The following is a 14,414-nucleotide window of genomic DNA, read 5'->3' on the forward strand; positions in this document are numbered from 1 at the left end:
AGGGTGTAATATTAGTATTTATGATGATAAATGGGAAAATAAATAAATGAAATAAAAACAAGTAAGAAAAAGGCAAGATATATAAGGACAATAAATGAGATGTGGTAAGAATAATAGTGTGTGTTAGTGTTACTGCTTCCACCTCTTTTCTTCTTTTTTATACAAGAAAATGGTGTACACGTGCATATGGTTTTAAGTTCTCAGTTTCATAGGCCCCTCTCTTCTTTTTCTCTCTCAAAAAAATGGCACGAATTTCCAAGTGAACACACAGTGAATCAATGGAAGAACCAAACAGATTCAACTGTTAAGTTAATAAAGCTAAGAGAAAAAAAAGAAGAAAAGAAACCTCTCTTCTCTTCTTCTTCTCTTCTCTTCTTCTTCTTCTTCCAACTCTGTCTATGCTCTCTTCTATTCTGTTCTGACTTTGTATGTTCATACACTTCACTCTTAACACAACAGAGAGAGAGAGAGAGATTATTATATTCTGTTCTCTGCATTCTCATAGGAGTCATTTTTGGTGCAAACTAATGATAAGGTTTCAGTTTCTTCACTTCTGTTTCCGTTGTCTTCTGCCATTCATTCTTCTTCTTTAATGAAACTAACTGCAACAACAACAACAACCATGACAATGGAAGAAGACTCCTTAGCTGCACTTCCATTTGACAGAGCTGTTGAACAGGTTCAATTTCCTCTCTACACTTCAAAGTTTAGAATTTTTTTTTCTTTCAATTTTGAATTCCTCATTTTCCTTTCTGCCAATGCCATTGGCTGAGTTTATGATATCACTTCTGATTATTCCAGTTTTAGTTTCAATTTTGAATACTATATGGGATTGGGAATTAATCATCTTTTCTGTTTACATCAATTTTCTTACAACATAAGAATCCATTGAGGCATGTTAATGTTCTTTCAAAAACCAGAATTCTTTCTTCTCTCTCCTCTCTCTCATTTTAGTGTATATATATATATATATATGCACACATTCCCATGTCAGTGTGGATCATCATGAAAGGTAGACTTTAGTGTTTGTTCTTTGGAATTGCCAATGTGAATGATATTTTATTTTTGTTTTTTCGGTATTTCCTTTGTGCAATAGTTTCTACTGTTTGTTTACCTTCCTTTCTGACAAACTTCAAAATTGTTTTTTTTTTTCCTTTTTCTTAATTAATTTCTGTTCAGGCAATTGTATCTATAAAGAAAGGTGCATATTTACTAAAGTGTGGTCGCAGAGGAAAACCAAAGCTCTGCCCTTTCAGACTTTCCCCGGTAATAGGCATATTTTTTATGACACATTATTTCAATAATTTCTTTGCTTCTTCTGATAATTTCTTAATGATATATGGCCTATGATTTTCATTACATTCTCTTCTTCAAATTTGTTATATAAACATTAAATTTAGAGGTTTTGAAATCTTCCCCCTGTTAGATTCTCAATGGTCTCACTAGTGATTGAAACTTGTATTTGTTGTTTGTTATTGTTTTTTATTTTTACTGTTAACTACTAATCCATAATGCTATCTTCAAATAAAACTCTACTTTGATCTGGAAATACTACTATCTATGAAGTTTCTTTAACTATGATGAAGATGTTAACATGTCTTCTCCCCTGATTATAGGATGAGAGGAATTTGATTTGGTACTCAGGGCAGCAGGAAAAGCATTTGCGATTGAGTTCGGTTTCGAAGATTATTCAAGGGCAGGGAAATGTATGTAACAAACATCCATGGCCATGCTACCTTCTTGCTTGATGAATTTTCCAGATGAACCTGAAGTTTTGGTCTAATAATACAACACTAATCCTTTTTCAGATAAGGTGCCAAAGGCAAAATGAAGCTGAAAAGGAGTGCCATTCATTTTCACTAATCTATGCTGACAGCGAACACTCTCTTGATCTGGTAATATTTGTGATTAGCACATTGCATATAACTGTATTTGTTTTCTTATATCCATATATCATTTATTTATTTATGCTAAATGTAGATATGCAAGGACAAAGCACAGGCTACTACTTGGTTTGTTGGATTGAGAGCTGTGATTTCTCGGTGCCAGCATCCTCGACCCTTCAGTAGTTTAAGAAGCTGCAAAGGGGTTCAGAGTTGTGTCAGTAGTCCGGCTGGAATATTACGAAGAAAGAAAAATCTTGGCCTCCTGGATGATACCTCCCAATTTGCTCAGGTTATAGACATATTCCATGTATCTATCCTAGCTATTTATAAAGACTTGAGAAATCAATCTCAATTGCTGGTTGATAATTCTAAGTTCCATATACAGAAAATTATAATCCTAGTTTTTATTCTTATATAATAAAACTAAGACATGTTGCTTTTCGCAGTTATGTTTGACATGCAACAAATTATTAGTCTTTCATGTACTGACATGGTGGAAATTTTCGTTTCACCTTGTTGAATGGTTTGGTAGCCTGTTATGCTCTCGGTTCCTTTCACATTTGGTGCTTCTTCAATATCTTGAAAATAAATGAATATTTTTGGAGTGATTGGATTATAGTTTAGATAGAAAATTAGGAGAATCATTGTGGAATTGAATGGTATATTTCAGACAGAGTAGAATATAGAAGAAATGAATCAGATAAAAGAGAAGAATATAATTAGGAAGAAGAGAGTTCTAAGGCATTTTACAAATTCCATAATGAATGTTATAATACCTAACTCCTATTTAAACTATTTCTATTAATGTCTAATATCTAATTCTATTTCTAAGTCCAATTATGCTCATTACAAAATGTATAATTTTCATAGAAGACTGAATATGACTTTCACTTTTGATTTCATTTTGAAGGTACATAGTGTATGCGCAAGTCCCACTTTGTCACTCTCAGAAAGGTGTTTTTCTGATGGCTTATCATATACATCTGACAAGTTTTATCCATCAACACCTTTCCTTTCCAGTGCAAATGACATGATTGATAATTCTGTCCCAAGTTCTCCATATATTGATCCAGATACTCCTATTAAGATCGAAACAACACGTCTCAACAAGGAGCACAAGAATTTGTCCTGCAGGTCTATGTTGAACCCCGCCGCACCACTCATAAGAAACAACAATGCATTGAAGGATGTAATGGTTTGGGGTGGAGGGATTGGAGGTCTTGTAGGGATTGTAAATGAAAGGTTTGTGAACCAACATGGAATATATTCTTTAGTTCCAAAGTTGCTAGAATCCACTATGATGTTAGATGTACAAAATATAGCTTTAGGAGGAAAACATGCTGCCTTGGTAACAAAAGAAGGGGAAGTGTTTTGTTGGGGTCAAGGGAAGTGGGGAAGGTTGGGGCAAAAAATTGATATAGACACTAGCTCCCCGAAAATAGTCGATTCTCTTAATGGTGTTCATATAAAACAGGTAACCTGTGGTGAGTATCATACATGTGCTTTGACAGATTCTGGTGAAGTATATGCATGGGGGAATGATGTTTGTTGTTCGGATTTGGTTAATGAAGGCCGGATAAAAAATCAATGGATACCACATAAACTTTCAGGTCCTCTAGATGGTATTAGCATTTCAAGCATTGCTTGTGGAGAATGGCACACTGCCATTGTCTCTAGCTGTGGAAAATTATTTACATATGGAGATGGTACCTTCGGAGTTCTTGGCCATGGCAATCTTCAGAGCTGTTCTCGACCGAAACATGTTGAGTCTCTTAGTGGTCTAAAGGTGAGGTCTGTTGCTTGTGGTTCATGGCATACAGCTGCAATTGTGGAAGTCATGGTTGATCACTTTCGGTATAATACTCCTACAGGCAAGCTGTTTACTTGGGGAGATGCAGATGAAGGGAGGCTTGGTCATGCAGATAATGGAAACAAGCTTGTTCCGACTTGTGTTTCGCAACTCGTTGACTATGATTTTGTTCAAGTAAGTTGTGGAAGAATGTTGACTGTAGCACTTACTAATATGGGGAAGGTATTTGCAATGGGAAGCGCGAGATATGGACAGCTCGGAAATCCTCACGCCAGAGATAGAGCAGTAATGGTTGAAGGACAGCTTAAACAAGAGTTTGTTAAAGTGATTTCGGCTGGTTCATATCATGTTGCTGTTTTGACTTCGGCCGGGAGTGTCTATACATGGGGCAAAGGTGAAAATGGTCAACTTGGACTAGGTGATGCCGAAGACAGGTACACGCCTTCTTTTGTTGAGGCTCTAAGAGACAGGCAAGTAGAAACAATAACTTGTGGATCAAGTTTCACGGCTGCAATCTGTTTGCACAGACCGATTTCTATCAGTGACCAGTCAGCTTGTAGTGGGTGTAGGCTGCCATTTGGATTCACAAGGAAGAAGCATAACTGTTATGATTGTGGCCTTCATTTCTGCCGCGCTTGTAGTAGTAAAAAGGTTATAAATGCTTCTCTAGCCCCGAGTAAGAGCAAGGCCTTTCGAGTTTGTGATCAGTGCTATGATAGAAGGCAAGGAAGTACACATTCAGCAGTGGCTTTGAAGTCTAGAAATTGCAACTCCCAGCAGATGCACAGACTTCCTGATCTGACTGAAGATAGAGGAGAGACAACTATGGCACAGGGTCCTCTCTTGACGCTCGGCCAATCATGTTATAGGAAAAGCATGCCCAGTGGTAGAAAGGACTGGAAAAACCAACAAGAGAGCCAGCAGCATTTAGAAGATAGTTCTTCTTCTATGTTAGGTGGGATGCCCCAGTGGGGGCAAGTTCCATGCCCTGCCCAATTTAGAATTAATTGTAAAGAAAATTTGGCTGGGCATGTTTCTTCGTCGAAAAATAAAGTAGCTACTGTTGCCCCACCAAATATAGAATCTCCGGCGGCAGCATTCAACTTCTCTAGTGCAGAGTCAGATACAACAAAGTCTGATAGGATGCTCATTGAAGAAGTTCAGAGGCTGAGAGCTGAGGTAACTTTTGTTTCAATGTTGTACATGCTGCATTTGTGACAAAGAAACAGTTAATTATCCTGCTGAGATTTCTATAAATGAATATATTCCTGTATGTATCTCCAGCATTCAACTTTAATTCAAATTGGTAAAATTTGTCTTCGCATTTTCCGATAGTATAACTGGTGAGCCTTTAGCCCTTTAGGTTGCTTCATTTCATTCCTCTCATTCTGATTTTCCTTTATCTGAGTAGCAATTAACCAGTGCTGTTCACTTGCGTATTTAGAAAACATCTGACTGTGCATTTAATGTGTTCTCTTATGCATGCTATTATTTCATTTCTTTTGATAGTTAAAGAGACTTGAAGAACAGTGTGAACTCAAAAACCATAAGATACAAGAGTGCCAACAGAAAATTGAGGAGAGTTGGTTTGTAGCAAAGGAGGAAGCTGCTAAGTCCAAAGCTGCAAAAGAGGTCATAAAAGCTTTGGCTTTAAGGGTAAGTTTTCTTATATTGTTTTTGTTACAAGAAACATATGTTGTAGTAGTCCTTATGATATGGCCTTAACATTATATTAATTATCACCACTGCAGCTTCATACAATATCAGGAAAAGAGAATGCTGGACAAGAAGGAAAAGTTGGGATACATGATTGCATGTCTAATTTGGCACCTATACATATAGATATGAATAGTCCTAGGGATGACAACATGGACAGTCTATCTAATTCCCCTATAGTATTCTCAGACACATTGAAATCAAAACTTGGGAGAAACATGTTACTCAAGAATGATAGAGTGACGGAAAATTCTAGCGTCGCTAAACCACAGTCACAGCAAGACAATACTGACAGCATGAAGGTTGAATGGGTAGAACAGTATGAGCCTGGTGTTTACATCACATTCACAACCTTGCCATGTGGGAAAAAGGGCCTTAAAAGGGTCAGATTCAGGTAATGCCTATTCCATGCTTCTTGTCAGCCAAAATATATCTAAACAATATGTTTTCTGAATCTGCATTACATGCATAATTCACAGCCGGAAACGATTCTCGGAGAAGGAAGCAGAACGGTGGTGGGAAGAGAATCAATGCAGAGTGTACCATAAATATGAGATTGAAGGGTGTATAAACAATAGCCAAAGTCAGGTGAAAGGCTAATTTTTGGTTTGCCATTCATCTCTTGAAGTTTTTGGTTTCACTATTATTCTTGGTAGTGGAGAGCAGGTTCTTAGATATGAGCAGAAGCTTATTAATTATTACTATTACTGCAAAGAAAATATCAAAGTCTATCTTGCATGTATAATCATGCTTTGATGATTATCAATCATCATGGGGCATTCTATATATCCTATTGTACAGCTATAAATAACAGAATGTCCCCGGATTTTCTTACTATTCAATTTATAAAAGCTCTTTCAATTTTCAATGTTTTTTTTTTCTGCTCATTTTTCATCCACAGTTAGCTCATTGTTGAAGATCACTTCTAATCACTCTATTAACAATTTTTTTCAAAGATTGATGTAGTAAAATGTAATTGATAACATATATAATACCTGATATGTTTAATTAGATATTAATCAAATATGTTTATGAAAATTTATTAATTTAGTCATTTTCTCCAATTACAAAAATCTTATTCCTAATATGACCTAGTGACTAAATTGATAAATTTTTGTAAACATATTTAGTCAACGTCTAATTGAATATGTTATATGTCATGTATGCTATTAGTTCATGTTTCACATTATCAATTGTCGACGAAAATTGTGAGTTGAGTAATTGAAAGGCAGATATAATTAATTTGTAATACCAATTTGATTGAAAAAAAATTTTAGGGACGAATTTGAAAAATGTCTTATTTAAGACTACTTTAATTATTATCCAGTGCAAAAATTAAAAAGATAATAGTTTTCAATCAGAGTATTGTGAATTAAATATAAATTCACCAACCTGTGATTAGTAATCATGGTGCAACCAGTAACAAAAAAAAAATGAAAATATTCAATGATTTCTTTTTCACTATTTCCTAGTTGAAGAACTGGATCATGTGGGCCCTGCATTCAGGCCAGCTATTTTCTTTAGGCCTGAAAACTGAAAAGGATTCCATATAGTCTCCTTTCGGCCCTTGTATATGCTTTAAATAGCCATAAAACAAAAATTTGTATTTTATCTACATCTCTATCCTAAGTTATTGCAATTGTGTCCGAATACAAGGTTAAGGGGAAAGGCATTAAATCAATTAACGAAATTCATATAAAAATGAGGGCAAAGTCTTGATAAACATGTTACACGTTACGTGCGTATGTTGAGACTTCAAATGGAGTTCGCTTTCCGAATAAATACACCGACATTTCTTTTCTGTGATTAACAACAATTATCTCCTTTCCAAGTCGGTCTTCTGATTATATATAAAATAAAGACACATATTTCTATTCTAGTAACAACTAATCACTCATTTGGCTCCGTGGTTATCCTTTTCAATTTTCATTGTTTTTGCCTTACAGAATTTATTAATAACAAATGTAAGAAATCCTAAATGAAATCTTACCACGATTATCTATTCTTGTTTTTATATAATCAGATTTCTTTTTCTTTTTATAATTGTATCCATTGGATAGAACTTCTATCCTCCATAATTTTGACCAAATATATATAAAAAAGAATAAAGTGGAACATTTATATTCTATATCTATATCCTAATTAAATTCTAAGCCATGAAGAAAAAAAATAAAAATTTTATTGACATGTGTCCTAAGGTACATTTTAAGAATACTATAAAATTAAAAAAATATATTTGTCTTAAAAATTATTAAATATGTATATATTAAAAAATTAGTTATCAAATCAGTAATTATATATATATATATATATATATGAAAAAACTACCATTTGTAACCATAAATTTTGCGAACTCTGATAAAAGTACCCATCAAACAAGAAAACTAATGTTGTACCTATAAAAGATGGGTTCTGTATGACAATAATATCCAAACAGTGATTTTTCGTTGACTTTTTAATAAAATTTTCAAATTACCCCTTTTATCTTCTTCTCCAAATTTCAAATTTCACAACCCTCATTCTTTGTCTTCCTCCTCTGCTGCTGCTAGCCACCAGGCATGAAGACGTTTCCTCCCTCCGACACCTTTTACTGGTACAAGAATGAAGATGTTTCCTCGTACCAAGGTGGCTTGGAGCTGTGGAACCATCATCGTTATCATCACCAACCGGAACACGACCTCATACCTCAAGCAAGGCCTCTCTTCCACCAAGATCTTTACAGCTTCGCGGCTGCTTTAGGAGTGGGTCCAACCACCGTGTCCGACGATCAGTCACCCTCGAGATCGGCCTTCCTAGTGACGGCGTCGGCCGTGGGGAGCGAAGCAGCAAGTGGAGCACGTGAGATTAGCTTCCAGGACTGCGGGAACCAGGCGAAGAAGGATTGCCCTCACATGCGGTGTAGGATATGCTGCAAGAGCCGTGGCTTCGATTGCCAAACCCATGTGAAGAGCACTTGGATTCCCGCTTCCAAGCGCCGCGAGAGGCAGCAGCAACTCACCTCTATCCAACAACAACAGCTTCTTGCTGTTGATGTTTTCAAGTTCCAAAGAGATCATGCCTGGTGACTGCAGCAGCAGAGGAGGAAGACGAAGGATGATGGTTGTGAAATTTGGAATTTGGGGAAGAAGATAGAAGAGGTAATTTGGGAATTTTATTAAAAAGTCAACGAAAAATCACGGTTTTGGTACTACTATCACACGGAACCCATCTTTCATGGGTACAACGTTAATTTTCTTGTTTGATGGATACTTTTGTCAACGTTCGTAAAATTCATGAGTATAAATGATAATTTTATATATATATATATATATATATATATATATATATTATTTAATTCATTTTTAATATATATTTAAAATTGTAACATATATTTTATTCAAGTAAATGATTATTTGATGTCTTATTATTTGTGTATATTAGCATGGTTGAAAAGTTATTGAAAGATAATATTTTTTATATTTTTAATACATGAAATACATAAAAAGTTCAAAAAATTTAATTATTATATTTTTAAAATATGATGTTAAAGACACAAAAAAAAAACTAAATTCTAAATTCAATTATTTTAATATAAAACATTTAATTATTCTAGTATCTGATTATTTTAATTTATTTAAAAAACATGTAAAAAATATACAAAAATATGTAACGATGAATTAGTGATTAGTTTTTTGATGATGTTCAAAATTATTGTTAATTAATTTGTATTTTCTCTAAAAAATTTATATTTGAATAAAATAAAATGGCATGTCATGTTAGGATAATGAGGAGAAAAATCGTAAGCAAATATAATGAATTATTTCTTAAACAATCCCATGGCAGCATAAACTGAGAAAGGAGAAAAGCACCAAAAGATGGATTGGTTAAAGGGAAAGGGAAAGCATGAGATGACATAAGACTAAGTTATAGTAATATACTACCTATTTAGTTAGGGAACATTTAATTTGCATCCATCTATCAGCTCATATGGGAAAAGCATCAGATAACACACACAAGTCATCCTGCCATGCCACGTTGGTTCTTTATTCATTTCACGTGGCAAAATCTGGCCCCACATGGGTCCCACTTCCAAATTACCTTTCATTCATTGGCTGATCCAACTATAATAATATATAATCATTTTCTTTCCATGCACAAAATTTAAGTAATCTATGTTCTTATATGAAACTCCATGAGTAGTAGTCAAGTGTGAACGGTATGTAGTTTTCTTGGGTTATGAGGAAGAGCCGCCAAAGTTGGTTTTCCTACTGTTGGTCACGTTAATGCAGATTCTTGGTCTGATGAAAAAGGTTTTGAAATGCATCCAATTAATATATTCCATGCATTGTCATGTGGAGCATACCAGAATCCAAGAAAGAACTAGCAGGAAGCATAGGATCATTACCACACAATAACACAACATATTAAACCCAAGCTTGAATACAAAGATAAAAAGAATCTTCCATTCCATTTGATCGAAAAAGAGATAGTGGGACAACCCCAATTTGCTTCTTCATTATATTCTCTTTTTGTCCTCTTTGTTAAAACCCCAAGCAACCCCAACATTCCACCCTCCTCTTCCCTCACCCATTCTCTCGCTCTCTCTCATTTTTCTAGCTCCCAACGTTCCACATTAAGGTCTCTACTCTTTTATTATTATGTACAAATACTACTATATGTCGTATTATATTAATTTTGCTAACAAACTGTTCTTTTTTGTTCGTTGGTGACAGGGAAGGGAGAGCATTATTATTGCATCATTGGAGATCATCGCTTGGATTATTGAGGTTTCTGATAGTTTGTTAAGTGGGGTATTAGAGATCATATAATATTTAGATATTATAATGGCACCAGTTTCATTGCCTCCTGGTTTTAGGTTCCACCCAACAGACGAAGAACTGGTTGCTTATTACCTTAAAAGGAAGATCAATGGCCGTAAAATTGATCTCGAGATCATTCCTGAAGTTGATCTATACAAGTGCGAACCGTGGGACTTGCCAGGTACATATATTATATACATGCATGTCTATATCATCAAGCTTAGTATATTTTTTTTAATTTGGTTAAGGGAAAGAGATACACATATATTAATTTAGGGTTAGCTGGCTAGCTATTCTGAACGTCAACACAGAGTAATGAGAAAAATAGTGGGATTCCCAATGCAAGTAATTAAACAAATAAAAACAGTAAAAAGGAAACATTCACCCCATACTTGTTTGATGCGCTTGGACAAGAGGTTGAAATTCAGAAATTGAGATTGAAAAATAAAATTTGGAAGGTTGAAGTTAAATTAAGTTTTTCTATTAATTTTTGTGTAAAATATACTAGATTAAATTATATCTTAATATTATATTTAGTTTAAAATAAATATAAAGATTAAATGTAGATTTAGACTTGATTTAGTAAAGTTTTTTAAAAAAGTGTTTGTATTTTTTTTAAATATAAGTATTTTGTTTTATGTTTGATAAATTAAAAAATTTATATATTTATGTTTATAGTTTTTAAAAGTTAAAGTTCTTTTAAAAGTACATAAGAAAATAATTTTTAAAATTAAAAAATTTAATATAATCTCATATATTTACTAATATTTAAATTTAATTTTTATATTAATTTCTATTATAATATTTTTAAAATTTAAAAATTATGTTATTAAACACACTTATTATTACTTGTGTTTATTAAAAATCATTTTAATTTAATTTATTAAATATAAAAGTTATAACTTTTAAAAAATTATCTTTTACAAATTAATTTTTATAAATGATTTTTAAAAAATAAAAATTTTATTAAATTAAATTTTAGAATTTAAAATGTTAAATAAATTATTATTTTTTTAATATTATTAAAGTTTTAATATGAGTCAAAAAATTTTAATTTCTTATACCTTTATTTTGTGTTTTAAAACTAAAATTTTAATTGGAATATGTGACCTTTCAGTATCACCGAAAACAAACAATACCTAACTATTTTCCTTTATATTGACTCAAGGAATATTTATTATTAATATTATACAGGGAGGTCGTTGTTGCCGGGTAAGGATTTGGAGTGGTACTTCTTTAGCCCTCGGGACAGGAAGTATCCAAATGGGTCAAGAACCAACAGAGCAACGAAATGTGGGTACTGGAAGGCCACTGGAAAGGACAGGAAGGTAAATTCACAGAGCCGCGCCGTAGGGATGAAGAAAACCCTTGTGTACTACCGAGGCAGGGCGCCTCACGGGTCTCGCACTGGTTGGGTCATGCACGAGTACCGTCTCCATGAGAGGGAATGCGAAACCAATGCTGCTTCTGGCTTGCAGGATGCCTATGCTCTTTGCCGTGTTTTCAAGAAAGCGGCGGTCATAATCCCCAAAGTGGCAGATCACTATGCTGGTAACAATATCATGATGATGACAACTGATTCTCAAGGAACACCCCAAGTCTTTGACACCATGCCTTGGGATCATCATATTGGACACTTATCTCAAGATCCATTCCTCAATAACCTTCCTTCTTCATCATCCTCCTCGTTTCCTCATTATGGAGCCCTAACTTACTCTCCATCTAAGGTGCCTAATACCTTTCTTTTATTTAAATTAAAAATATTAACTGCACACTAAAATAAGGTGAATACTCACGTTTAATTATTTTTATCAAATCATTTGACTATAGTTAACTAATAACTTCACATAAAAATAACTGCACATAAATTTCTCTTTAAATCAAATTAATTATTATATATTTGTGTATATTTTTATGTTTTTCAGGTGGATGTAGCACTAGAGTGTGCAAGGATGCAGCACAGTTTTTCCATGCCTCCATTGGAGGTAGTGGAGGAATTCCCTAATGTGGGAATTTCAGAGCTCAACATCATGACACGTGGCACCACTTCAATGTGTGGAGGAAGCATGAACAATAACAATGAATCGGATATCTTGCAACAGATTCTTTCACTTGCTAATGCTAATGTTTCTTCCCATGAATTCACAAATCAATCAAACCATTCGCACACATTATTGGGTGGCAACAATGCAAATTATGCTGCTCCTCATCATCACGAACATGATTTTGCTTTTAATGCTGGCACAAGTTACACTAATCACGCCGTAAATGATATGAACCCCATGAGATATGAAATCCAAGATCAAAACCTAAGAACAATAGAGATTGGAGATCTTGAAAGCGAGTTCAAGGTATGTTGTACATGACCTTATACCCATTACTTGCTACAATAAAACTAATGTTGGAACTTATATGATTATTTTCATAATTTTGCAGAGCTTTATGGAAGAGCAAAAGACGGTTCCGATTGAGGATATATCAAGCTTCCAAACAAACATACAAGAAAATGAGGTTCAAGGTATATTAATTAGCCAACAAAGCTAGATAATTAGAAAACTTTATATATTTGCTCCTATTACTCTTAATAAATAAATAAATGAGTTTTATTACTTTATTTCATCAAACAGTTTATTAATAAATATTTTTTTTCTAGTTATGTAACACTTTTCTATCATTAAGCATGCATAACTATACACAAACACATGCATGATTGCTGTTTCCCTTTGCCATGTATAACTTTCTCTTGTTTACCTTTTTTTTTTCTTGAAAAAAAAATAAAACTTTATTTGCAGCAGAATCTGAGCTACACAATAGCAACAAAGAATTCAGTGAAGCTGACATTGACAATTTCTCAATGGGGTTCATCAACGATGGTGACCCAAATGAGAACTTCATCGACGATGATGACAACATTGATTATTCAAATTCCACAAGCTTTGAGGTCCTTGAAGAAACCAAGGTTAGCCATGGAATGTTTGTGGCGACTCGCCGAGTAGCCGACACATTCTTTCATCAGATTGTTCCTTCACAAACCATCAAAGTTCAACTGAATCCAGTAACAATAATGGGCAACAATTCTTCCATGGAGATGCTCAAGAATAATCAAGAGTCTTTGTTCAAGAAGCTGATGATGATGAAGTCACCAAATACATTAGCAAGTGCTATTGTATTTATCTTTGCACTATTGTTGACGCTTTGTGTTAATTTGAAGGGGCAAGTTGAAAATTATTGGGCATCAAGAAGTGATGATGATACAATTAATGTGAAGAAGAAATGTTGCTATGGTGCTAATAGAAGCATGAAGAGAATGAAACAAGTAGCTCACAAGATCATATGGAACCAGCAAGAAAAATCTTGGTGTGTTGGAATTAAAAGTGGGAGAGGATTTAGTGTGGTGTTGAAGAAAATTGGTATTTTCCTCTCCATATCTTTGGCTCTTTGTACCATGTGGGTTAACCATGTTACAATTAGTCCTTAATTGACCTAGTAATTTTATTTTCTTTTAGCTTCTAACTTAATTAAGGATTTCATTATTTAGAAGGATACTTGTATTTTCTTCTCACAACAATTCTTGTATTTTACTTGGTCAATATGTTATTTAATTAAGAAGTAGTATTGTACTCAATTGTATCAATAGAAATTGATAGGGCCGTCAAAATGGGCTAAACCCATCGGGCCAGCCCGTTTACCCGTTTAAATGGGCGGGCTTTGCCCCTAAAATTAAGCCCGTTTAAATTTCGGGCTAAACGGGCTGAGCCCGATTAACCCGAAAAAAATGACGGGTTAAACGGGCTAGCCCGCGGGCTAAACGGGTGGTCCGTTTAATTTTTTTTTAAAAAAAAGTAACACTTTTAGCTAATATTTTTCCCGACCCGACCCGAAAATCCGACCCATCAACTAAAAAAAAAAAATTTTTAAATGATTTTTGACCTAAAAGTGGTATTTTTTGTCAAAATATTTTTCAAAAAAAAAATAAAATAATAAACGGGCTGGCCCGTTTAACCCATCGGGCTGACTATAAATGGGCCGGGCTAAAAAATTTTGGCCCGCGAATAAAGCGGGCTTAAATGGGCCAGCCCGTTTAACCCATGGGCTTAATGGGCTGGGCCTAAATGGGCCGGGCTAGCCCGTTTGACAGCCCTAGAAATTGATATATAATTCATTTTCATTTAATCCATTTATTTTGTTATTCAAGCATAAAAA

At 34.2% G+C, this 14,414-nt stretch overlaps 3 protein-coding genes across 3 annotated transcripts; all 3 read left to right on the forward strand.

Moving 5' to 3' along the window:
- Positions 1–226: 226 nt before the first annotated feature.
- Positions 227–6,261, forward strand: LOC130936755 (PH, RCC1 and FYVE domains-containing protein 1). Its single transcript, XM_057866907.1, has 9 exons — positions 227–679; positions 1,180–1,266; positions 1,617–1,706; positions 1,809–1,895; positions 1,981–2,175; positions 2,797–4,875; positions 5,206–5,352; positions 5,448–5,806; positions 5,892–6,261. Exons 1-9 carry the CDS (start codon positions 593–595, stop codon positions 6,010–6,012), a joined length of 3,252 nt encoding a protein of 1,083 aa, XP_057722890.1. The 5' UTR covers positions 227–592; the 3' UTR covers positions 6,013–6,261.
- Positions 6,262–7,970: 1,709 nt separating this feature from the next.
- On the forward strand, positions 7,971–8,477 carry LOC130934621 (protein EXPRESSION OF TERPENOIDS 1-like). The gene has a single exon (XM_057864174.1). The coding sequence runs from the start codon at positions 7,971–7,973 to the stop codon at positions 8,475–8,477; it is 507 nt and encodes a 168-aa protein (XP_057720157.1).
- A 1,462-nt stretch (positions 8,478–9,939) lies between these two features.
- On the forward strand, positions 9,940–13,789 carry LOC130936756 (NAC domain-containing protein 45-like). Its single transcript, XM_057866908.1, has 6 exons — positions 9,940–10,029; positions 10,125–10,392; positions 11,406–11,938; positions 12,137–12,562; positions 12,648–12,729; positions 13,007–13,789. The coding sequence occupies exons 2-6, from the start codon at positions 10,236–10,238 to the stop codon at positions 13,687–13,689; spliced, it is 1,881 nt and encodes a 626-aa protein (XP_057722891.1). The 5' UTR covers positions 9,940–10,029; positions 10,125–10,235; the 3' UTR covers positions 13,690–13,789.
- The last annotated feature ends 625 nt before the right edge of the window (positions 13,790–14,414 follow it).

The sequence above is a fragment of the Arachis stenosperma genome, chromosome 6 (genome assembly GCF_014773155.1).
Source record: "Arachis stenosperma cultivar V10309 chromosome 6, arast.V10309.gnm1.PFL2, whole genome shotgun sequence".
Lineage (NCBI taxonomy): Eukaryota > Viridiplantae > Streptophyta > Magnoliopsida > Fabales > Fabaceae > Arachis > Arachis stenosperma.